Genomic DNA, 26953 nt, shown 5'->3' with positions numbered 1-26953 from the left:
TAGTACTGTCTATTCTAAACATGCTTTTAGATTAAATAATTCAGAAATATCTTAATGTTTTTCCTCTTATTTAGCTCAGTTTCATGTGTTTAGGTGCAATTCCGAGTGATTTTTACTTCAAGATATTTTTTAGTGTTAACAGTGATTTATAACAGTATAATTTTATCGCCATTCAACATTCTGCTTCTCTGCTCCTCACACCTCTCGGTTCAGCTTTACCATTTTTGTTTAGACCAAAAGAATGGCACCTAACGAAAACAATAGTAATAGATACGTCTTAAGTTTCTCTGCAGTTCTTTTGTTTTTTGGTAATGCCGTTAAATCTTTATTTCACCAAACAAGATTAGGCTCTTTCATAAAATTCTGATGAAGACTGCAATCTTAATGTTTCGATGACCTTATAAACAGATGAGGGATATTTAATTAGTAATGATATATAGTTTTATTTTTCTCCTCAACAAGAAAAATACGCTCACATTTATGGCACTGGGGTAAAAATGCAACATGACCCATTTAGATGAGTGTTGATGTCTAATGGCATGGGGCAGATCTACTAGCAAGGTAATAAAACCTCTCTTTAGTCACATTATCTTGGTAAACAGGTCTTATTCTTTTATGTACAATAACAAACCATCCCTCAGAATAAAAAGAACGAATCATAAAAAATATATATGAAAGTGATTCCAGAATATATTATCTCTCCTTAATAAACTGTTAGGCTGTAAACAAGATTCATTTATGAATCAGTTAGAATGACAGTCTCTTGCTCTCAAAACATCACGACTACTAGTTCCGGTCACCCCATCCAGTTAATATAATACAGTGTGATTTCCCCAAACCAAGTGGCCATCTCTGGTCTTGAGAGGGTGGGTATAGGACAAAGGTGTCAGTCTGTGATGGCCGACATTTAACTACCAGTTATTGTTATGGTAGTATTTCCTTGTTTCTGGCCTCAGAAAACAGTGTAGCTGTTGGACTCTCCATATCCCACGTCCTGCAGGTAGCGCTCAATGTTGATTGGCTCAGGCACCCGGAGAACATTCTTGTCATTGGCACTCTTCTCTGCTGACTGGAGCTTGCGGCTGATCTCAGCCAAAGGGGTGCGGTCTTGTTCCTTCCAATGAGAGCAAGCTTTGATGATGGAATGTCTGGAAATATAGACAGAGAAAGAGTAAGGTGTAGAGATTTTACAACAAAAAAATGAGCTATTATTATGCACCTGAATATTTATTTAGGATGTACACTATATGGAGGATGATGGATATTTACAGAACATTCGAGCAGTTGTTTGGTTTCTTCAGGGTCTTTCCTCGCTGGTGATACTGAAGTAGTTCCTGCACAGGGATCTCAGCAAACGGAGCATCACCTGCACAAAACCACCAGGTAAGACAGGAGATATGGGAAGATGAAAAGAGGGAATCTGTAGGCCAGCTTGTATTTGCTTTTGTACTACTATTATTCACATAATTTAATACAAGATGACACGTACCAAGAGTCACCATCTCGTACAACAGCAGGCCAAAAGACCACCTGGACGAAAAGAGGAGAAATCAAATGAAAAACCCAGAGATTCTTTACTAAACTATAAGGGTGTAAACTGCACAGGTACCTTGTGATAGAACTGCATTGAATTTGGAATGTTATAACTTATCAAAAACCCAAGAATCTTTGGCCCCACATGTTATTGGATATTTATCATAATGTCACTGTAGACATAGCTTTTTTCAGGAAAACTGAGATATTTAGTTTTACTGAAACAATCCAGGTTGACAGAAATACAAATAAGAATAGGAAGACTATATTATTTGTATACATTCCTGAATGGTGTGTAAATTTCTCCTTATTATAATGACGACTAATAGAACATTTTAAGTATTTTTCCAATTGTTTATGGCTTCTTTGTGTTTTTAAAGAAATAATTCTCATCATCCCAAAAAATCTTAGTTACGCAACTGCTGGTAAAATTAGAACTAATTTAACTGTTGTGAGGTCAAAAATGTATCACTATAACAGACAGACCACTGACTTGTATGGTACAGTACAGTATAGTGCAGTGCCTCATAGTCTCCTTATTCTTTTCTGTCACAGAGATGAGGTAAAAGGACATACACGTCACTCTTCTGGCTGGCTGGCCTCTTGGCCAGTATCTCAGGTGCCTGCCATTTTCTCCTGCCGGGATCCTCTGTGTAATTGGTACCCTGAGTTTTTCTGTCATAGACGCCATTCAGCCCCCACAGCTTGGCCGTCAACAAGCGGCTGATTAGCACACTATGAGCCTTAATGTTGCCATGGATGAGATCTTTGGAGTGGAGATATTCCTGTTCAGGGAACAAGAGAAGACAGAAATTGGTGCAATCAGTGGGATGGAAGGGAAGGGAAGAGACTGAGCCATCAGTAGAATGGAAGGGAAGAAACTTAAACTTGGAATGGAAGAGACGGGACAAAAACTGAGCAATCAGTAGAAGGGAAGAGAAGGTGGCATCAGTGGAATTGAAGGAAAGGAAAAAGAGTAGGGTATCAGGAGAGAGGAAGAGGTTGAGCCGTCATTGGAATTGGAAGGGAAGGGAAGTAGAGAATCTCTCACCAGAGCAGAGGCCACCTGGGATGCCATGGTAAAGATGCGCTTTTCTGTCATCTCACAAGCATCTGGTCCTGCGTTTTCCTGTTGAAAAAAAGCAGACTGGAGTACTGATAGCTAGAACAGGCCTCACTGTTCGAGCTGAGTGTGAATCTGTTCTTCCTTTGTCATTTTACCATACCTGCCTGCATTTCCATAGGAAGCTGAGCAGGTCCTGGTTCTCCATCTCCTCTATGACTGTGATGAGAGGAGCACGTAAGGAGACTACGCCAATGAGCTCAGGCAGAAAGGGGTGTGGCCCCAGCTGAGACAAGAAGGAAGCGAATCCTAGGAAAGACTGACACTCACTGGCACTTGCTGAATCTGAGAGAAAGGAAGGAACAAAATAAACGTAAACAGACAATATATGCTATTTATGGCTCAGTTTCCTCAGAATTGGATTAGAATTTCAATTCAGGATAGAAAATCTAGAGCACATAATCAAAAAAAGGAGGATGACTCCTTTCTGATGTATCCAAAGGTGGGAGCAACATTTAAACAACTACATTCACATTTAGGGCATTTAGCAGGCGCTCTTATCCAGAGCAACTTACAAAAATGCTTCGCTATTTACCCAAGAATAAAAATTCAAATTCAAAGATATCTATCAGTTTAGACACTACTAAATAAAGTCAATATGGAGACCATAGTACTCTACTACAAACTACAACTACTGTACAAAGCATATAAAAAAAGTATTGGGACATCTTCTTACTAGTTGTTTCTTCTGAAATCAAAGGTAATCAAGAGTTTCTTCTGCTTTTGTTGGAGTAACTGTCTCTACTGTCTCAACAAGCGTGCCAGTGAGGTCAAGATGTTGGCTGATCATTACCCCACCTCATCCCCGACTTATCCTAAATGTACTGGATAGAGAACCACTATCATTCTAGAAAACACAGTTCCACTGCTCCACAGCTCAATGCTGGGGGTCTTTTTTTCTAGCCAATGCCTGGCATTAGGCATGGTCCCAATAGGTTCATGTTTATCTGCTCCAGAGAGTCCAATTCTATTGGCAATACTTTTCTAAAGGGACTAGGCAGGCTGTGCGTGTGCATTTGCACATCTATGTCAGCAATAGGTGCAACTTAAAGTAACTTAACACATTCATTTGAAAAGATGTCCACAATCATTTGGCCATGTAAGACCAGTTTGCTAGATAGAGATTAAGCCTAGTCTTTGACTAATAGATGAGCACTCTTACCGTTGAGCACTCTCAGGACGACGTTCCTGTTTTCCATGCGGGCTCTGTACAGAGACACTGAGCTGTCAGACTTCAGTGAGTATGAGGACAGGAGAGCGGTCACTTTGTTGAACTTTTCAGGCAGCCGCTGGCGTGGGAGCTCCCTGGGATTTGCCAGAGCAGAGCCTGCAGTGCCAAAGGTGCCCCCCTCAGCACTGAAGGCCAGATTATCGACACCGAGTGAGCGTTCAGGTCTGTAGGAGTAACGGGCAGGGGGTGCACTGCCGAAGGTGAAGTAACTGGGAGCAGAGTCCAGTGCTATACTTTCTCCCTCCAGAGCATTCAGACCCTGAGGAGCTGCAGAAGAGACATCATGCTCCTGAGCACAAGTGAATACTGAATAGTATTTTGAACCTTTAAGAAGACAGAAACTGTCTTACCATCTATGCCGTTTAGGATTCTCCTGCTTTTGGGCGGCGGGCGGGTGGAGCCGAGACTGTCTGTGGGCAGCAGGCATCTCGCTTTCTCAGGACAGAAATGGAGCAGCAGCAGAATGGCCAAAGTGACCCCAAAACCCATCAACATCAGCACAGGGACCACAATCACCTCCTGCTCATACACACGGATCTCTGCGGGAACAAAACACAGCAGTGAATACTTCAGGACAGGACAGCTCCTTTTTGTTTCAGCACTTTCCACATACTTGGTCTACATACTGTACAACCACCTTCTTTTTGGTGCTGATATTTCCGACTAGATTTATTAGAATACATAGCTTGAATATTTACAGCTTTATAACTGTACATGGCTTCAGTATTTTGACCTTTAGAACTGTACACCTCAGTACTAGGAACATTTACATTATACACCGATCAGCCATAACATTAGTACATTAGGTGAAGTGAAAAACATTATCTTCATCCACAGTGGGATCTGTCAAGGGGTGGATGTATTAGGCTGCAAGTGAACAGTCAGTTTTTGATGCTGATGTGATAAAAGCCAGACAAATGCGAAAGAATCGGAGCCACTTTGACAAGAACTGAATTATACTATCTCCAAAACATTAGGCAGGTCTTTTTGGGTGTTTGCAGTGTGCAATGGTGAGTGCCTACCAAAAGCGGTCAAGGAAAGGACAACCAGTGAACCGACAACAGGGTAATTGGCTCCCTATGCTCATTGAAGCAATCTTAAAGGACTTAAAGGATCTGCTGCTAACGTCTTGGTACGAGATATCACAGGACACCTCCAGAGGTCTTGGAGAGTCCATGCCTCATATTTGGTTTACATGTACTAATGTAATGATTACATATATACATATCCTCTATATTTCAGGTAAAACCACAGAGAAGGAGAAAGGCATGAAGGTGTACAGTGATGTGGTTTGCTCACCGCAGAGTGTGTCTCCCGTCTTACACGCTGAATACTGACTTGCTGTTGTGGATGCCATCCTGCAGAGGGAACGTCATGCATTTAAGTGGTGTGATAAATGGAGTGGTAAGGCATACAAGCTAGGCAGTTTTTAAGACTGGTGATGTGGAAAAACAGGATTTGCCTCCTGTTTGCATTTGTGCATACACCCTGAATGTTATCGCTTTATCAAAGAAGAGGTCTGAACGAGACAGTCAAACAGACCTCAGCACGTATTCTGTTTACCTTTTAGTGGCTCATTTTAAAGCCATGCTGTTTCCATCATCTTCATCATTTATTTAATAGTTCTTAAGGAGTTTTACTCCACTTTGTAAAAACTCCTATTTAAGATTTAAGATCATTGGAAGTGTTTTTAATGAAACCGCAGACCTCAGGAAACCGTCAAGCCCTTCTTTCAGCGTTAACCCTCTTGACCCTGGATGTAGACTCACAATTCTGTTCTTCACTCTCATAACTCCACTACGGTAATCATTTTAAGCCGTTCTATATCCTGTCTGAAATAGAACCCTGAGGGACTCCAAGACACTAAATATGCTAAACTAAATGATTACCAAGTAAGGTAAAGGTTATACAAACCTTTTACTCAGCAACTGCTAATGGTTTTATCTGGAAGAAGTTATGATCCATAGTGCTGATGCACAACCATTCTGAACTTTTGGCCTTTCTGCATTTACGATGACGGAATGCTTGTTTCAGGATGTTCTGCGTTACTTTAGCTGGGTTCTGTGATTCAGTTTTGAGCTACGAAAACTAAAACATAAAGCAGATCAGCAGGCCTCGCTCAGATGGGCAATCTGGCTGTCAGTGCTTTGGAAAATCCCACAATGCTAAGGTCAGTGTATTCCAAAGCCAGAACATTACTCATATTCATGCAATTTTTTTTTTTTGTATTTTATAGGTCCTTTCATCATGAGATTTTGACACAAAGCAAATAACAATCTTGTAGAACCCCTTCCCTGAATAGGAAGGACAGCTACATCAACAAATTTATTTTATTTTAATATTTAATTTCAGAAGAAACAATGAATAAACAGGTGTCCCAATATCCAGTTAACCTGTAACTGACAATATGCAGTAAACCGGGGAATAAAAGAACTGTATGAACAATTTTAGGGTTTGTTGCTTTTGGAAAGATGAACATTAGATATGACTCTCATCTCCTCAGTATTTACTAACTGGTTTTGGATTCACCTGTTCTGTTCATTTCTTAAGGAAGGACTACAAGAGGAGGGTTACTATTTATTCCAGAGACACTTTCATGTATAAACACAGAAAATGTTTTTTAGTTTGTTTGTTTGTTTGTTTTGCATAAACAGTTCAGGCAGTACTGTCTTCATGTTGGAATTAACCACTACACTAAACCTCTTTTCCATACAGTCACATATACAGTTGTCAGACAAATTACAGTCAAATTACTGATCAAATTACATCTGGTTTACAGCAGTGAAGTGTTGTGGTTTTTGTGAGGTCCGGTGGTGTTACACTGTTTGATTTCTGATCTGATCTAGCAGGGTGGAGTGGATTAAATTGCTGATATGATATAATAATGCACGGCACCGTGCTGGGCATTAAAGTGCTATCACATATCCTTTATGTTTGCTTAGCTCTGACTTAAAGGGGACAGGGCACTTTTGTGGTGTCACAAATCCCAGTCATGGGACTCTGTTCGGGACCTTTCGGCCCTAGTTTCCTCCTATAATCAATCTAATCACGCAGTCCTTATCCTCCATAATTGAATGTCTAATCTATGCTTCTGCTGGTGCATAGTTATTAATTCAGGACTGAACTCCTTAATGGCTCATATTCTCATACATTTACCTGTCTGCCCCATATTGTCCTGTCCTACATACACCATTTAGAAATGTACACACACACATAGCTTGTCTAGTCACTGGAGAGAAATACTGCCAATAGAATAGGACTCATGCTTGGGAGTATGAAGCCCCCCACCCCCAAGCATTGAGCTATGGAGCAGTGGAACTCTGAATGATGATTGCGCTCCATCACATATTTTTGGGATGAGGTGGGGTGGTGATCAACCCACATCCTGATCTCCTCAATGCTTTTGTTACTGATGCAATCAAATTCTCACAGCAATGCTCTAGTAGATCTAGTAAAAAGCCTTCCCTGGACAACAGAGACAGTCACTCCAACAAAAACACTTTTTTTAATACATAAGAAACTATGAATAAGCAGGTGTCCTAATAATTTTGGTTTGCTCAATGATAGGCGGGCATGGTGTGAAGGGAAGGTGAAACCTGTATATTATTGGTTAATATGATCTTTTCTTCACCCTCTCGTTCATGCTGGTGCATCATCAAAAATAGAAAAATTTCTAGTGGGTGAAAGTCATTTCATGTTGATGGAAAATTACAAGTGTATTGAAACTTGCTCCTAGTTGCACTGAAAGTCTGGAAGAACATCATCTTATTTAATTGTATACCTCAATACAGTTTGGATGACAAGTCTCATATGTTGTTTACCTGCAGTTCCTAGTCTTGGTCCCTTTTAACTTTGTGATTTCTAGTTGTCATTTCTAGTTTCCTGGCAATCTGTACTGAAATCCTAGTAGTTTTGTGGTGATTGAGTCTTACTGCTTTTTCTGTCCTTAGATTCTAGATATGATGACACTTCCTGCACGTTCCCTGACCCAGCTGTTAGTTATGATTCTAAAGTTCTGATTTGTGTCAATAAACAGACTCTGCTATACATTCTCCACAGGACTGACATCTGTTTTTCATGTTTACATGAGTAAATAATAGTTAGTAATAACAGTAATAAAAAAAGGTTTCAACATATGCAAAGTCAGTTCATGTGGCTACTGCTGGTCAGAGGTCATCACGCTGTACTGGAAAGGCAATTACAAAGAAGATAAACACAGAGTAACAAATGGACCATGGGAACACTAGAACAGAATGATTAGAAATGAGTGTTTCTATTTTAATACCTAAGGTTGACCATGAGTTTATAACTCGAGTGCCATAACGCTGAATGATCGGCCATCAGTAGTAACTAATCTAAAATGTAGGTACAGACAGAATACCACTACTACAGGAGACCTAAGTGACCCAAAGGTTTAAGTTTAGGTGCTTGAAATGTGCAGGACAGTACGAGTGAGATAAATTGACTGGTGCCAGACTGTGTAGAGATTTGTACAATAGCATGAGGGCCCTAAACTGAATATGTTAGGAAGGCCAATGACAAGGTGTTGCAGTAGCCTAAACAACTATAAAACTACTAAAACATATAACACACACACAAAAAAAATCCAATTAATATTAAAACACCAACCAAACTACACAGAGTTTACAGAACTTTATATAGAAAGAGAACCATAATAAAACAAAACTACTAAAAATTTGAGTTCATGATGAGCCTGACAAACTGGATCTCCAAATTCTGCATTCAGTGCTGGCATCAGTTTGATCGTCAGCTGATGATTCCATGAATCTTGTACTACAGGGCTCAAACATCTCCATCACAAAAGCACTAATCTAGATAATAGCTGGCTGGGCGAAACCAAAGTGGCAGCCAGGCTGTGTCTGCCCTCTCACCCTTTCAGGATCAGTTTACAAAGGAAAAAATACAGCAGCCGAGTGAAAGCCAGCACAAACACCTCATCCGTGCTGAACAGCAACAATGCAAATGAGTTCAGGTAAAAAGGCACTGAATCCAGCGTGATGGATTATGAGCAAGCAATACTGATAAAACTTCTGGATGCAGCTCAATAAACATTCTTCCTAATCTCAGACATTTTGATCTTAAAAGCTTGAAGCTTAAATGCCAGAAATGTGCTTCTACACTCTTAAAAGTAATGGTGGTACAGAGGGTTCCTTGAGCGATGCCATAGAAGAACCACTTCAGGTTGTTTAAGGAGTTTTGTTTAACACTTTTTATTCACCGTTTTGATGTCCTCACTATAACTCTAAAATATAAATATAAAGGCCAAAGTCCATGCTTTTGACTGGACCTGTAGACCTAGGCTTCAGGTAACATGAGCTTGGCTTGTAAGGTAACCAAGTGTGTAATGGAGCCTAGAAAAGTTCTTAAATTCTTATACGATCCTGCTGTAGCCCTCCGTTCTTTCTAGGAAAAATGACACAAGAACACGCGCCTCAAATTGCCTGTAAGAGGACGAGATTCAAAGATGCAAATGTGGCAAATGTGCTTCTGCCTTGTGCCTTCTGCTCACCTGTACAGATACACAAAGAAAAACCCATCGCAACTCTCTGTGCAATATGATCGTGCTTACTTAGCTTCGCAATAATAGACACACCCTGGCTTAGGGACTCCAATTACAACACAGCTGCAAATCTGCACTGCTTACATGTGTGTCTGAATTTTAAAAAAGGAACACTACTGGTGTGTGCATGTGTAACAATACAGTACCATAAACTGTCCAAATGGGGCAGTCACGTCCTTATTGCTGTTTCCAGCACACGCGGAACACTTGTAGTCTTTTCCCGTTTGTTGTGCTAAGACAGCTTAACCCGTCTGTCTACATTTTTCTTTATCCAAGAAACGCAGTGACGCCTCACACACTGGTTCAACAGCGTAGAAGTAAAAACAAACATCAACCCTGATTTCTCAAGTGCAGCAACATTTGCTGTCTCAGACTCAGGGCCTGGGGGACAGTAGGTTTGACTTTCACGGTTCCTTTTCAATGTACAATGTAAGATTTTAGTCTAAGTAATTTTGGAGCATTTCTCATGGTCCATTCATCAAAAAGTTTTGACACAATGTAAACAACAACTACCAGTCAACAACTACCTTCAGGTAACATGAGCTTGGCTTGTAAGGTAACCAAGTGTGTAATAGAGCCTAGAACAGTTCTTAAATTCTTATACGATCCTGCTGTAGCCCTCCGTTCTCTCTAGAAAAAAAATGTCAAATGTGTTTCTATTACAAAACAATTTACTAAAATGTTCATCAGAATGCCTTCTGATTCTTGCTTTTCTTTTCCAAACTATCGTTAAAAGCACATCATAAATATCTTTTGCTCCAAAGGTCCAGGTTTAAACATCTGAAATGTACTGGCATCACAAGGTGCTGAGGTCACAAGGACTAGATAAACACAAGGACGTTTGTCAGCAGTCCTTCCAGTTGTACAGTTTAAAAGATCTCACTTTTTAACTTTTTAGCAAACTAGCAAAAACTAGGAAAAGTAGGTATTTGAAAACTTTTGTCAAACAGTTGACTTCAAGTGTAGCATTTTCCTTTTTTTCCTTTAGGAATTTTCTTTAAGGGTCAGAGATGCAATACTCTGTACAGTACACTCTGCTTGCTCTGCTTTTTAAAAAGTGGTAAAAGTAAAAAGTGGTAAAAGTGGTTTTCCTTTAGCTCACAATGGGGCTACTATATTACTATTATACACATTCGTGCTACTATACACACTAACTATACACACAGTCACCCCGTCATGCAAAATAGAACTGTGCTTTAGTTTGGGGACAGAATTATACTTAATGGATTTTAAGTTAGCTATCTGGCATCCTTCTGTTTTTGCCAGCTAGTAAAACATAATCGTATTCTCTGTATCAGCAGCAACCCCTTGTAATTTTTTTTAAATGGTTCTCCCACCTTTAAGATACCATCAGAAGGTATTTTTTCAGTCTTTACTGGAAAATCCTGCTCTCTAACCTGCTGTGGCACTACTGTAGGAGGCAAGTAAGGATGTCTATCACTGATGATGGTTCGTTTTATCATTTTGACCAGAGTGACCCTTTAATGGTCACATACACATTAGCGCAACTATACACATATATACAGTGTTCTCCTAATTTACATAGGCCTATTACACACAACCAGTGTCCTATTATACACATTTAAAATAACTATTATAGTACTACTGCTATACACACTAGCATTATCATAGACATCCTATTATACACATATACATACAGTGTTGTTCAGTATTCAACACAATTTGAAGCGCGTGGTCTGTTGTAATTATACAGACTGTTACATAATTACACAAGGAAGGGCTGTGTTTTTGCGATGTGATGCAAACAAGTATGCTCTTAAAACATGATTGTTGAGTGTGTACACACATATCCTGCTCACCTAGTACATGAAGTGAAGCCTCACCTGCCTCATTTGTGTGTATGCAGTCACTTTCCAGTCTCACGGTTTGTCCGGAGCTTACTCCAGTTTCAGTCAGCCTCCTCCATTCAGCATTTTGCTCTGAGTTTAGTCCCTCTTACAGTCTGACAGGGTTTCTCTCACCCTACACCCTCTTCTCCCTCTCTCTCTCTCTCTCTCCTTCCCACGTTAAGCTTTGCTGTTTGGTTAGGTCACACCTTCATTAGTGATTTAGCCCCGCCCTCTCCACTTGCCAACTTAAGCAGCTCATGACATGGTGAATTATTAACAATTTCCATTCGTCTTTATGACCGTAAACCCGCCAGTACCTTTTTTTTGGTCAGTTTCTTCTCCGCAGATACAGTTTTAGTGCTGATCCCTAGCTCTTTGCACGTTTCACTATCACTCTGACCTCCACTCCTCCAAGATTTCTTCCACCAGCTGTCAAGCCCTGTAATCTTTGATCTTCTCGTTCCTGTTCCAGGATAAGACCCTCCTTGTGCCCTGCCTCTTCTACTGTCCTGCAAAACTGGTCCCTCCACCTTTTGTCTGGTTCCATTTTTCCCTGCTCTTCTCATTTTAGCATATCTCAAATTCCTATTCTGTCTGTTTCTCTGCTGCTTCCGTCCACATGCCCTACTCTGCCCGAACTCAAACTGGAAATTCCAGCTTTCCAAGCCTAGCAGAATGGCACAGATCCACCCAGCTTGCCTTCAATCACTGTCAACAGAGTAAACAGTTTATTGCTTTATTTCATTATTTTAATTAATCTGCAGTGCTAACAAGGCCATCTGACATAATTAAGGCTTACGATGTATGTAAATCAATAATCAAAACCTGCTCAGCTTGTAAATGAGACTGCTTGCATGTCGATACCTTAAAAGACTTTTATTTAAAAGACATCACTGTGTGTGGCTTCAAAGATGCTTCACATTTTGGCCATGGGTTTGTCAGGTTGAGGTCCCAGCCACTTTTCTCCTGAAATATGACCCAACAAAGCCCTTTTAGTGTGACAAATACATAAAAGCAAAAAGCAAAAGTATGTGGACACCTCTTTTAATTAGGGAGGTTGGCTACTTCAGTCACACCCATATTTTTTTCAGTATAGATGAAAGTCTCTCAAGAAGGCTGGAAATTGTTATATCATTAAATGAAAGAACAATTCTGTTTGAATGCCTACACTTTTGGAATGAGATGTCCCCAAACTTTTGACCACACAGCGTATGCACATGACCAAATACAACAAATGTGCATTTACCTATGAGGTGAGCAATGAGTTCAAACCGGTCAGAGCCAAAGAAGGCCTCTTCCTTTCCGTCTATGTGACACACGGTAAGAGGGAGGCCGAAGGCCTGCATGGAAAACAGTGGTAAAAAAAATGCACTGGTTAAAACCACACTGTAGCAGTGAAAAATGATAAAGACCTTCAAATAGAAAAAGTTGTTAATGAAAAAGATGTTAACCAAGTGATTCATCGCATCATTAGTGGTTTGCTTCAGTTTGTCCTTGATCAGTTGGGATTTGGCCATTTTGAGAAGTTCTTCCACCTCACTGGCTGACAGACCAGCCTTTAGTCCTGCCTTAGAACAAAACAAAGAAATGCACAGTGTCAGATATTTCAATTTAGCTTCATTTTACATACAGAGCATATCTGACACCCCATACCCCAACCCTAACCCCTAAATGAGGAAAAGGAGCAAATGAACATTGCTTTTTTTCTTTTTTGCTCCAAAGGTGTTTGAAAGCTTGGAAGCAAAGCCTAGGAATATTATGCCTGGACTAATTAAGCAATTGAACACAGCTGAGTAATCATAAACACACATGAAGCCAAATGTTCCAAACATTACGGTACCCTGAAATGAGGGGGTAGTGTAAATAAACAAAAAGAATTAACATGTGTAATTTCGACATGTTTTAAACATGGGCCCATGGGACATAAGACTGGCCCACAGGGAAATTTCCCAAACTTTCCAATGGCCAGTTTGCATCTGCCTACACCAAGTGCTGAGATGTTTAGCAGAGAGGCCCTGTCCAAGTCCTCGCCCTAAGTCCCTCCTGGAGTTGTCCAAGGGTGGGTAAAAGGGGTGTGAGCTTTCAAGGCATTAGAGGGTTTAGAACAGAATTGGGACACACTTTGCCGGACATCCCTTCCCCTGTGTACAACAGCTTAAACGTCCAACACCGCAGCTGCCACAATGCTGGGTTTAACAGTTGCTACTGTTTCGGCTCTGCTGCTGCTAAAATGAATAAGTGGCCGACAGCAGAGAATCATTTCAAAGATAATGAAACATTAAAATCACTATGGCCCTGTGACAAATTGTGCTGTTTCAGACAGGGTCATACAGGACCCGCAAATCCATTTCAATCTTGAGAAAGAAAAAGATGATAGCTACCCTTTGCTTAGCTACAGCTCCACCAAGTATCACAAAGCTCAGAGCAGCTGCTCTGCTGACTAACTGCTGAGCTACTGACAAGTTTTGCCGATAAACTACTGTGTTTGGACTTGTAGCTGGGTATCCAGCTTAGATAAGTTACCTAGCAAGCTAAACACCACAACACAGACTGCGTTCCAGCTAACTCAGGTTCAAATCACACACGTTTAAAGAATAAAGTGAGTGAATGGTCTTGGGAGTGTTTGCGACTGTTTTCAGGCACATTGAGTAGATTGAGTGGTTTATCCTTACTCTGTCTTTCTGTCGAACTCAGCTTTACTAAACATGCAACGACGGTAGGCTTGTTTGTTTGTTTTTTTAACCCACTGGTTTTCAGAACGTGATATCACCAATCAGTCAGCACCCACAGCGCCTCCACCCTGTGGCTCTTTTAAATGCACATGGGGAATGAGCTTATTTAGCCATGTACTAAACACAGAACAGAAATCTGACACATTGAACATTTTGTCATTTTGAAATTCCGTCCTCAATCTGAGATAGATTTTTAAATACTGCAGTATACAGCATTACCATAATACTGGCCAAACCTAATCTCTGCCTATGTTATATGTCAACTATACAGGTGTTATATTACAGATAGTAACCCATTTGTTGTCAGGCAAAGTTTGTCAGGCTCTTCATACTCTATTTCAGTCCTGGTCATTATCTGACTTTCTAATCATGTGACCACTGTTGGCCAGATATTATTTTAAACTATTAATAACATGGCAGTGAACCAGACACTGACATTAAAGTGTGTATGGGGCTGGTACGAGTATATCAAGCGTGTATGTTAAACACAAGTGTCGCTGCAAGGCTGAGAGTTGACCACCACCCAAAGAAAGTCTCTCCCAAGAGCAGCTCTGTGGTCAAAAACTGACTAATAATGAAGGACAAGAGGATGACTTACACAAACTGCATAAACAAATGAGCAACAGTCTAACTGTACACTTGTGGGGCTACAGGGCTAGAGTTTTTAATAAAGTGGATAATTAGTGTATATGGACTGCAGTTACAGTCTGCTTTTTTTCTACTGTACCTGTTGTGGGACACTCCTCTGCTACACATGGGGATTACTCAAAAGCACAGTGTCTGTAGCCACTGAATGGGATCAAACCTGTGTCTGAATGGCTCGCTACCAAGCCCTCTGACAGTTGGCGTCAACCGGCCCATGCTATATGGGTGTGTGAAGGAATGGTAGTACTGGTCTGATCTGAGGAGTGTAGCAGGATGTGACACAGCAGGTCTCTTCATGTACCTCTGAGAAAGAAGCTGGCTCAGTAATGTCCTGGTCATTACTCCAGATGCGTTTCCAAAGCTCTCTGGACACTTTTTCCAAGTGTATATCTCCTGACTTCTCGGCCACTGCTGTCAGAAAACGCATTGCATTGAGAGTGCCTGAGAGACAGAGAAAAAGGAAAAATGTGACTTTTCTTTTATTTATGTTCAAATTACAGATTTAATTTAAGTTTAAAAAAAAAAAAGAAAAAAAAAAAGAAATTTACAGGCTTAGAACAAAACGGCTCCCTATTACATTTTAGGGCATGAATGAGCATGCTGTTAATTTTTTTCAGAGTGTGATGGGAGGCTTATGACACAGTGATAGAAGACTGACCATTGGGTTCTCCTGATACCTGTGTCAGATTAGCTGCCCACACTGTTTACATGGACACTAGCTATTTGCTACTTATACCACCATTAACCATCATCATTACTTTCACTTTACTTCCCATTTTACTATGATTATATTGTTATATTTTATTATGCCTACATACAAGTACACCTAAACAGAAGAACAGTCTTATGTGGTGGTACAGTGACGTTTTTTAAAATAAATAATTTGTAGGTAGTTTTGACCAGAGGGGAAAGGGCCCCCCTTTGTGCAAGTGTTGGTTCCTCCTACAGTTTCTTCCTCCAGCTCTATGGGAGTATTTCACTTTGCCACTATTACTTTACTCTTGTAAAACTGCTTTGTGACAACCGCAGTTATAAACAAGCTCTATACAAATAAACTTGAATTGAACTGAATGAAGTTTCCAAGCAACATAGCAACGATTATTTCATGAACAGCATAATGCTTTACTAACTTTAATTCAGAATTCACTTCATGGCTCAGTCACGCATGTTTGTTTATGAGATGTTTATGTGATGGTAATGAGCAAGTGCCCATATTCACCTGTATTTTTAGGACTACTTAGTAAACTAAACAGTCTTGCCTATAAAGCACAATACTAATGTGGGAGTGGGGATCCATTTCGTTATAATAGCCTCTTAGCTCCATTCCTTTAATTAGCATGTTGATTTATGAGAAACTGAAATTAGCACAATGAAAAAATATGATTTTAGTTAGCGCTATGAGGAATGAGGAAGAAGAGTACCTTTCTCAAACATGACCACGAAGGGGTCTGCTGGATAGCGCAATGGCACATTGAAGTACCGAGATAGACGGTTGAGATCTAACTGCATGTGCTGAGCCTTATTCGGGACCATTGCAGGTGGTCTGTTACCTGCAAAAGCAGCAGGTTAGTCATTTCAAACAAAGGCAACAGTAACTGATGTTGTTTAATTTACAGGGTAAAGAGAAACAGAAACAGTAAATAATACATAGATATACCAATGGGAAATAATGAAGAGACTAAAAAACATATGATCAACATTTACCAGCGGCTGGAGTAAGGCACACACATGCAAGTCACAAGTCTCGAGTCTTAACCTGCAAGTTCAAGCCTCTGTCCAAGTTTAAAGTCTCAAGTAAGTTACCACTCGAGTCAAATCGAGCCCCTGTTATGAGTCAAGCAAGTCTCAAGTCAAGTCCTGCAAAATTATAACGCAATCATAAAGAGCTCTGAGAAGGGGTTTAAAAAGATCTCAATTAGAAAGCCTGTCCACAAAATAAAATTAAAAAAAGTGAAATGGTCAGGTCAGGCCGTCCTAGCAAGCTCAGACCAAGAACAGACCACATGATGAGTAAAAAAAAAAAAAATCTCCAGCAATCCTAAAGTGTCATCATGGGACCTACAGGTAACTCTCGCCACAGCTGATGTCAAAATACAGCATCTACCATCAGAAAGAGACCAAACAGGTCAGATCTTCATGGGAGATGTGCAAAGAGGAAACCCTCACTGCCCAAAACAAAACAGTTGAAACACTGGAACCGTGTGCTTTGTTGTAACCTGATTTCTGTCGTTTCAGATTGCTTTCGAGGCTCTACAATCTCCTACAGTCAACCAGGATCTGATTTCTAGTGCACATCGAAGGTCACATCAGCTGAATGTGGATCAGATACTAGGTACTATGAGACGTTAGTCCTAAATAGACTTTGCCAGAAGTTGTTGATGACTCTCTCCTCTGGGTAAAGAGTAAAAGCAGCTGTGTACAGTTAAAAATACAGAGACCCTAGATGTATATACCTCGAGGTTGCGTGCGCCAAAAATGAAGCTCGCGGTGCTCAGGTAGAAACGCTACCTGTACTTTAACGCAGCCATGGGACAAGAAATAAATATAGTGCCTAATGTTTTTCTCTCTCTCGTCGCTGCACTTTTCAAAGCTTTACATTGTGTGTTCTTATGAAAAACTTCTGACTCCCTCAAACATGAACGCTGGTCTGTTCACGCAACTGGTGAAGCATACACAGGTTGATTTAAAAGTGTCCATATTCAATTTATTGATTCAGTTTATTTAGTTTATATGGGTGAACTAAACATATCCTCCATATATATTGCATTATTATTATTATTATTATTATTATTATTACTATGGGTTTGAAACTCTATTTTTGCCTGCAGCCAACAAGTCAGCTAGTGCTAGCTAGCTAGAGAGCCGCAGTCTCTGTGGGTTTTGTGGTGACAAAACAGATAACATGGGAAGCATTTTTTTGCACAAGCATTTGCACTAATAACTTTACTACCTCACTGGACTCTATTTATCGCACATTGCACAACTTGCACACTACAGTCATTATTTATTATCCTCTGTCTGTACTGTGTTGTTCTGTCCGCACTTGTTTGTTTGTTTGTGTTGCACTTGTGTCTTGTATGCACTGTCTATGTTGCACCATGGTCCTGGAGGAACGTTGTTTCGTTTCACTGTGTACTCTGTATGTAGTTGAAATGACAATAAACCCACTTGACTTGACTTGACTTGGATGTTGCGGGGGTCGTGTCATTGATTTATGATGATCTGCAGACCTTGCAATAGCTGAGCTCTTTTTACTGCTGTCAATGATAGCATAATTCTTAAATCCACCCCCATGACACCGGGTACCTTTGTACTTTGTGCTCTGCTGGTCTGCTGCGCGCTGACGGGTTCTGGCGGGGTGCCAGGATTGCGCTCATTGCAACAGAAAATCATGTTTTAACAAAAATGCAAAAAATAAATGAATAAATAAATAATTTTAAAAGAAATACATACATACATACATACATTATATATATATATATATATATTAATTAAGTCACCTCGAGTCATCTGTCTCAGGTCTAGTCTTGTATCAGTGTTAGTCAAGCCTAAATAGTCCTAAATAGTCACGTGACTGGTGTCCCCCACCTCTGGCAATTACACACTGTAATCTAATCTCTCTAGGAGTTAAACCTCTATGTGTATGAACCCTCTTTAAGTGTGGCAAGTCCCAGTTTTTAACTGGATACACTGTTTATTGACTCTTCTGCACTCTTCTAGGCATGTAATCCATCATGCATTACCATATTTAAGCAATTCATTCATGAACTTAAAATGTCTAGTAGGGACACTCAAACATACAATCTTGTTGCGTGGACCTGAAATTGTTTTTTTACAAACATGCCGTCACATTTCAGACTTGCCTGACTCGTGCATCACTCCCCCTAGAAATGCAGGACGAAGCTTGAGATCGATGTTCCAGACGGTTCTGTAGCGACATAGTACCTGGCCAGAGCATCAGAATCAATATAAGACTAATCCTATGCTGCATATCAGTATCCAGACATTCACTCAGTAAATCCCGCTACTTTTAGATTTCTCTCTAACAGACAAACATGAATGGGATGCACTGGAGCAACTGAACATGAGCCTAAGGTCACCAAGCCCAACGCCAATCACCTGCTAGAGGGGTATAGAGGCCGCTGTACTGGGCTGTGGCTCAGTGGGAACTGTGTTCTCTGGAATACTGGAGCTCCATCCAACAACTTCTGGATGACCTGGAGAGGCGTTTATGGTCTAGAGGTAATCACCCAACATCAGTACCAGACCTCACTAATGCTCCTGAGGCTGAATGCAATGAAATCCTCTCACTAGTGTCCAACATCCAGTGGTTATACCTAAATCTAAGCAGAATAAGCCTCAATGTAGACCGCAGTAATGTCAGTTTAGTCAGACATTTATCTTAATCCAAGTCGTGGTTGCTAAGGTAGTGATGTGGGCGTAACCAACGCCACCTAAGCAACAAGCTTACAAGTTTTATTTCTTTATTTTTAATTTTTTAATTTAAAAAAATTCAATATAAAATAAAATAAAATAATTTAGCTGTGTTCTGACTAGAATCCGATCTGAATCGTACATGCAAATAAATCATTAAACTTTACTGAACCCAGTGACTAACCTCGAATCCCAGCCAGCAGTAGGGAGAAACCACGTCGTAGAAGAGCTCGACCACTTTTTTGGAGCTGGACATCTGCACATGAAAGAGGTCTATCAGTCTGATAATGTCAGTAACAGCAGGCGCTGCGGTTAGATCTCTGCATTAGTGCATTAATACATATCGTTACCGTGTCTACAAGCGTTCCCGAGCCACAGTACCACCTCAAATGCCCTTCTTTGCCGGGTATGGTAAGCGGAGGGTGGAGGGAGGGTGAAAGTTCAGCTAAACTATGGGCTGTTTACTCTCACAGCAGAGTGCCTCTCACTGTGCAATACTCTGAAATAAGATTTACACAGGTTTTAAATGCGCCACTGGCAGCTCATCTTTTAGGAAAATAAACTCATACCACAGTCGTTGTTCATCGTCTTTTTTTAAGCCAGTGAACTGAAGTCCGCCGTCTTGTGGTGTGGAGAGTGTGTTACAACGAGCTGTAGTTTGTGTAGTTTTTATATGCTGACGATCAACAGCTGGCTGAAGTTTCTCCACATGGGGCAATAGTGCTCAGATAGCTCTCAGCGCTTAGCATCAGTGACACCGTGTTACTGGATGTTAGAAATAGGATGATATGTTCGATATTTCAGTAGGGATGCACCTGGCACGTTTTACAGCAGCTGGCACACAGACCGGCACATTCTAAAAAGCACCCGACACAACAACCAGCACAAATTACAGCAGCCAGCTCACCAACTGGCACATCCTAAAACAGCGGGCACAAAAAACAGCCCATCTTAGAGCAGCCGGTACACCAACCAGAACATCCTACAGCAGCAGGTACACCAACCAGAACATCCTACAGCAGCAGGTACACCAATCAGAACATCCTACAGCAGCCGGTACACCAACCAGAACATCCTACAGCAGCAGGTACACCAACCAGAACATCCTACAGCAGCAGGTACACCAACCAGAACATCCTACAGCAGCAGGTACACCAATCAGAACATCCCACAGCAGCAGGTACACCAATCAGAACATCCTACAGCAGCAGGTACACCAATCAGAACATCCTACAGCAGCAGGTACACCAACCAGAACATCCCACAGCAGCAGGTACACCAACCAGAACATCCCACAGCAGCAGGTACACCAATCAGAACATCCTACAGCAGCAGGTACACCAATCAGAACATCCCACAGCAGCAGGTACACCAATCAGAACATCCTACAGCAGCAGGTACACCAATCAGAACATCCCACAGCAGCAGGTAAACCAATCAGAACATCCTACAGCAGCAGGTACACCAATCAGAACATCCTACAGCAGCAGGTACACCAATCAGAACATCCCACAGCAGCCGGTACACCAATCAGAACATCCCACAGCAGCAGGTACACCAATCAGAACATCCCACAGCAGCAGGTACACCAACCAGAACATCCCACAGCAGCAGGTACACCAATCAGAACATCCTACAGCAGCAGGTACACCAATCAGAACATCCTACAGCAGCAGGTACACCAATCAGAACATCCCACAGCAGCCGGTACACCAATCAGAACATCCCACAGCAGCAGGTACACCAATCAGAACATCCCACAGCAGCAGGTACACCAACCAGAACATCCTACAGCAGCAGGTACACCAACCAGAACATCCCACAGCAGCAGGTACACCAATCAGAACATCCCACAGCAGCAGGTAAACCAACCAGAACATCCTACAGCAGCAGGTACACCAACCAGAACATCCTACAGCAGCAGGTACACCAATCAAAACATCCTACAGCAGCAGGTACACCAATCAGAACATCCCACAGCAGCCGGTACACCAATCAGAACATCCCACAGCAGCAGGTACACCAATCAGAACATCCCACAGCAGCAGGTAAACTAACCAGAACATCCTACAGCAGCAGGTACACCAATCAGAACATCCCACAGCAGCAGGTAAACTAACCAGAACATCCTACAGCAGCAGGTACACCAACCAGAACATCCTACAGCAGCAGGTACACCAATCAGAACATCCCACAGCAGCAGGTACACCAATCAGAACATCCCACAGCAGCAGGTAAACCAACCAGAACATCCTACAGCAGCAGGTACACCAATCAGAACATCCTACAGCAGCAGGTACACCAATCAGAACATCCTACAGCAGCAGGTACACCAATCAGAACATCCCACAGCAGCCGGTACACCAATCAGAACATCCCACAGCAGCAGGTACACCAATCAGAACATCCCACAGCAGCAGGTACACCAACCAGAACATCCTACAGCAGATGGCACAACAACATGCACATCCTACAGCAGCGGGCATACCAACCAGAACATCATAAGGCAGGTGGCACACCAACATACACATTATAAAGCAGCTGGCACACCAACCAGCACATCCTAAAGCGGCTGGCACACCAACTGGTACATCCTAAAGCGGCTGGCACACCAACTGGCACATCCTAAAGCAGCCGGCACACCAACCAGCACATCATAAAGCAGCCGGCACACCAACCAGCACATCATAAAGCAGCCGGCACACCACCCAGCACATCATAAAGCAGCTGGCACACCAACCAGCACATCATAAAGCAGCCGGCACACCAACCAGCACATTATAAAGCAGCCGGCACACCAACCAGCACATCATAAAGCAGCCGGCACACCACCCAGCACATCATAAAGCAGCCGGCACACCAACCAGCACATCATAAAGCAGCCGGCACACCACCCAGCACATCATAAAGCAGCCGGCACACCACCCAGCACATCATAAAGCAGCCTGCACACCAACCAGCACATCATAAAACAGCCGGCACACCACCCAGCACATTATAAAGCAGCTGGCACACCACCCAGCACATTATAAAGCAGCTGGCACACCACCCAGCACATCATAAAGCAGCTGGCACACCACCCAGCACATCATAAAGCAGCCGGCACACCAACCAGCACATCATAAAGCAGCCGGCACACCACCCAGCACATCATAAAGCAGCCGGCACACCACCCAGCACATCATAAAGCAGCCGGCACACCAACCAGCACATCATAAAGCAGCCGGCACACACCACCCAGCACATCATAAAGCAGCCGGCACACCAACCAGCACATTATAAAGCAGCCGGCACACCAACCAGCACATCATAAAGCAGCCGGCACACCACCCAGCACATCATAAAGACATTTTACAGCACAGTAAGATGAAAAGAGCATTTATCGTTGAGTGTACTTCAGTTTTTCCTTGCTTTGCGCAACGTGCGTAAAAACGCACCAGACGAGTAAAAACGCATAAACGCGTACATGCGCACCAGACGCACCAAACTAAAATCATAGAAGCTGTAGAGAAAACACACGCGTGACTACATCTCAGGGGTAGATGTGGGACCTTTTTGGCACACATGAGAACAGTCCACTTACTCTGCTGATAGTTTTACTAGTAACGGATCTTAATCTACATTTAAAGTGAACTCAGAACGTCGCACTGTCCTAAATCTGAAGACACACTACTGCAGAAGACACCAGGGTTTATTATATATTTTCTATATATAAAAGCTGCTTGTTTGATTTGTACGCTTTGCTTTACGCGCAGCTTAGACCGGCAGTGGTCTATTAGCAGACGTTCAAAGTAGCGATTTGTGATCGTAAGAGCTTTTAACTAATGAAAAGGCTCTATTCCAATGTGGTCTCCAAAGGTTCTTCCTAGAATACTGCCACCACGTGGCGATTCATTAACACTTCTCATTAAAAAGGTTCTCCGCTCATATCTCCTATCCCCTCCTTGCAAAAAGAGGTATTGGATTGGTATAGTGGTATAGTGGAGCCCTTTTAGACTTCCTTTTAAAGATTCTTTTAAGAACCATTTACAAGAGAGAACCATTGGAACATTGGTATATATATACAATATACAATATATATATATATGGGGCAGTGGTGGCAGTGGTGGCTCAGCGGTTAGAGCCGGGATATCGATAACAGGGTTGTGGGTTCGATTCCCGGGCTCAGCAAGCTGCCACTGTTGGGCCCTTGAGCAAGGGCCTTTACCCTCTCTGATTCCTGGACACTGGAGTTGGCTGCCCACCGCTCTGGGTGTGTGTGTACTCACAGCTCCCAGTTCACGTGTGTGTGTGTGTGTGTGTTCACAGATGGGTTAAATGCAGAGGACACATTTCGCTGTACAGTGACAAATATGTGCACTTTTACCTTTAAAATATACCTTATAAATATAAAAGTATATTTAAAATATAAGTGTACTGACAGACCCAAAATAGATTTGTTAAATCTTCATTGCTTAACTTATAGAAGCTACAGTAGAAATACATTTGAAAATAGGCATGATGCTTTTTACTGAACATGTATTACACAATATTTACATCCAGGCAAACTACATTTGGTTGGCATTGTTTTGACTTACATTTGAATCATGTAACCCAGGTAGATGAGTGTAGTTTTAGGAGTCTCTTGCTCTTTCTGGTGTAGTGTGGTGTCTGTTTTTGTCTGATCAGGGAATCAAACCCGAGTCTGCCAGAGACTAACTGCACATGCTCTTGTAGCATTGTAGTACAGTACAGTAGTTGTTAGTAGCCTTTACACATATTAAAAGGCAGCGAACATCAGTACAAATGTTTTGAGATGTGTATAGAGGTATTACTGTAAATCCTTTCCCATAGGTCCAGATATTAGGGGGTGTTCAGCACCATTTAAATAATCTGACTTGTTTTAGATGCTCTTTGTGTTTTTATGTCTGTTGTTCCACCTATAATTTGTGAAGACCTTTTACTCCTTTATATACTGAACTGCTTAGTAACATTTGTGGGGAAAAGGAGAAAGTTTCAGTGGCAGACGTCATGCCTGCATCTCAAGAAAAAAAACATATACACTGTGTGCAGAATTATTAGGCAAATGAGTATTTTGATCACATCATCCTTTTTATACATGTTGTCCTACTCCAAGCTCTATAGGCTTGAAAGCCAACTACCAATCAAGTAAACCAGGTGATGTGCATCTCTGTAATGAGAGGGGGTGTGGTCTAATGACATCAACACCCTATATAAGGTGTGCTTAATTATTAGGCAACTTCCTTTCCTTTGGCAAAATGGGTCAGAAGAGAGATTTGACAGACTCTGAAAAGTCAAACTTTGTGAGATGTCTTGCAGAGGGATGCAGCAGTCTTGAAATTGCCAAACTTTTGAAGCGTGATCACAGAACAATCAAGCGTTTCATGGCAATTAGCCAACAGGGTTGCAAGAAACGTGTTGAGGAAAAAAGGTGCAAAATAACTGCCCATGAATTGAGGAAAATCAAGCGTGAAGCTGCCAAGATGCCATTTGCCACCAGTTTTGCCATATTTCAGAGCTGCAGCGTTACTGGAGTATCAAAAAGCACAAGGTGTGCGATAGTCAGGGACATGACCAAGGTAAGGAAGGCTGAAAAACGACCACCTTTGAACAAGAAACATAAGATAAAACATCAAGACTGGGCCAAGAAATATCTTAAGATTATTATTTTTTTTTTTTATCTTAATTTTTCTAAGGTTTTATGGACTGATGAAATGCGAGTGACTCTTGATGGGCCAGATGGATGGGCCCAAGGCTGGATCAGTAAAGGGCAGAGAGCTCCACTCCGACTCAGACGCCAGCAAGGTGCAGGTGGGGTACTGGTATGGGCTGGTATCATCAAAGATTAATTTGTGGGACCTTTTCAGGTTGAGAATGGAGTGAAGCTCAACTCCCAGACCTACTGCCAGTTTCTGGAAGGCACCTTCTTCAAGCAGTGGTACAGAAAGAAGTCGGTATTGTTCAAGAAAAACAGGATTTTCATGCAGGACAATGCTCCATCACATGCATCCAAATACTCCACAGCGTGGCTGGCCAGTAAGGGTCTAAAAGAAGAAAAAATGATGACATGGCCCCCTTGTTCACCTGATCAGAACCCCATAGAGAACCTGTGGTCCCTCATAAAATGTGAGATCTACAGGGAGGGAAAACGGTACACCTCTCTGAACAGTGTCTGGGAGGCTGTGGTGTCTGCTGCACGCAATGTTGATCGTAAACAGATCAAGCAACTGACAGAATCTATGGATGGAAGGCTTTTGAGTGTCATCGTAAAGAAAGGTGGCTATATTGCTCACTGATTTGTTTTTGGTTTTGTTTTTGAATGTCAGAAATGTTTATTTCTAAATTTTGTTATATTGGTTTACCTGGTGAAAATAAACAAGTGAGATGGGTATATATTTGTTTTTTATTAAGTTCTCTAATAATTCTGCACAGTAATAGTTACCTGCACAAACAGATATTCTCCTAAGATAGCCAAATCTAAAAAAAACCCACTCCAACTTCCAAAAATATTAAGCTTTGATATTTGAGTCTTTTGGGTTGATTGAGAACATGGTTGTTGTTCAATAATAAAAAGAATCTTCTCAAATACAACTTGCCTAATAATTCTGCACACACTGTACAATATAATGATTACATGAGGCCACAAGTAGTTTTAGAGTTAATAACTAATAAAGAAATGATCTTGTTTTTACTCAGACAATGACTATGAGCATGATCTTGCCCTCAAAGTGTATGTGTGTTTTGTGTGTGTGTGTAATTTTTGTTAGCACACCTGATACCATTCTGCCCCTTTTGCCCTTTAAGCTGCAGTTGTTTCCACAACAGTTTGGAGGGCAATGTGTTAATGAAGTGAAAAATCTACAGGGCGGGTTCAGGAAAAATAAAGCCCTGAATGACAGACACATGATTGTGTTCCAAATTTTGTTGCAATAAAACTCTCTCATGCTTCTTTCATACACACACACCCACATATATGGAAATAACTAAATATGACACATGAAAACAACTTAATAAAAAGAAATAGATCAATAGAAAAGGTTATTTATTAAAAGCTCTATCTCTTTTCTCTCACTTTACCATGTACAGCGAAATGTGTACTTCGCATTTTACCCATCTGTGGTAGTGAACTCACATACACACACACATACACACCCAGAGCAGTGGGCAGCCACATCCAACCCCTGGGGCATAGAGGTATTACTGTAAATCCTTCTCCACAGGACCAGACATAAGGGGGTGTTTAGCAGCATTTAAGTCATCTCTTCGGTAACTATACCAATATATATGAAAACAACTATATAAAAATAAATAGATCAACAGAAAGTGTTATTTATTATTTAAAAAAGAAATTAAAGAAATCTCTTTCTCTCTCTCAGGCCTATAAAATAAATACACCCGGACTTGTCTGAATCCGTGTTTTCTGTGTCTTTCTCCAGTCACCCCACTGCCGCCTGGTGGTCTGTTAGTTTATGGGAGGGTTGGCATGTTTACAGTTACAGTCTCCTGCTGTTTAATCCGCACTGTAAACTAATCCTTTATCCAAACCTTTAATCCGTTTATATTTAATCAGACGAATTTAAGTTCTTAAGGTATGTGTGAGAGTGTGAGTGAGAGTAAGTGAGTGAGTGTGTGTGTGTGTGTGTGCGTGTGTTTTTACTGCTGTTGGGTGTTACGCTGAAGAAGCGGAGGCTCTAGGAAGTTGCGTCACCCAATCGTATGACAGCTATTGAACCGTCAGTGACGCACCGGTGTAACCGGCTCGCTGATTGGTCGAGAAACAACACGCTTGCGAGATTTTCCCGCCTCGGACCCCGCCCACCCTGC

General features: G+C 41.5%; 2 protein-coding genes across 4 annotated transcripts; both read right to left on the bottom strand.

Moving 5' to 3' along the window:
* Positions 1 to 429: 429 nt before the first annotated feature.
* On the bottom strand, positions 430 to 11798 carry styk1b (serine/threonine/tyrosine kinase 1b). Of its 2 annotated transcripts, none has more exons than XM_072679908.1 (10): positions 11289 to 11798; positions 5187 to 5245; positions 4238 to 4426; positions 3819 to 4154; positions 2760 to 2941; positions 2585 to 2662; positions 2110 to 2318; positions 1490 to 1530; positions 1270 to 1366; positions 430 to 1148 (listed from the first exon to the last, which is right to left on the bottom strand). In XM_072679908.1, the coding sequence occupies exons 2-10, from the start codon at positions 5242 to 5244 to the stop codon at positions 953 to 955; spliced, it is 1386 nt and encodes a 461-aa protein (XP_072536009.1). In that variant the 5' UTR covers position 5245; positions 11289 to 11798; the 3' UTR covers positions 430 to 952. The 2 variants fall into 2 exon arrangements, with proteins under 2 accessions (XP_072536009.1, XP_072536008.1); XM_072679907.1 differs by having other exon boundaries at positions 11313 to 11798.
* A 125-nt stretch (positions 11799 to 11923) lies between these two features.
* gstk1 (glutathione S-transferase kappa 1) lies at positions 11924 to 19732 on the bottom strand. 2 transcript variants are annotated; one of them, XR_011979720.1, is made up of 9 exons: positions 19480 to 19732; positions 19314 to 19385; positions 18559 to 18640; positions 16117 to 16245; positions 14997 to 15136; positions 12770 to 12886; positions 12565 to 12658; positions 12183 to 12284; positions 11924 to 12026 (listed from the first exon to the last, which is right to left on the bottom strand). XR_011979720.1 is itself a non-coding variant. In XM_072679909.1 (8 exons), exons 2-8 carry the CDS (start codon positions 19383 to 19385, stop codon positions 12235 to 12237), a joined length of 684 nt encoding a protein of 227 aa, XP_072536010.1. In that variant the 5' UTR covers positions 19480 to 19732; the 3' UTR covers positions 12176 to 12234. The 2 variants fall into 2 exon arrangements, 1 of the variants encoding a protein (XP_072536010.1); XM_072679909.1 differs by lacking the exon at positions 11924 to 12026 and having other exon boundaries at positions 12176 to 12284.
* Between the last annotated feature and the right edge of the window lie 7221 nt (positions 19733 to 26953).

Source organism: Salminus brasiliensis, chromosome 5 (genome assembly GCF_030463535.1).
Source record: "Salminus brasiliensis chromosome 5, fSalBra1.hap2, whole genome shotgun sequence".
Lineage (NCBI taxonomy): Eukaryota > Metazoa > Chordata > Actinopteri > Characiformes > Bryconidae > Salminus > Salminus brasiliensis.
Note: the sequence above shows the minus strand (reverse complement) of the source record. Positions and strands in the feature narration are given on the sequence as shown.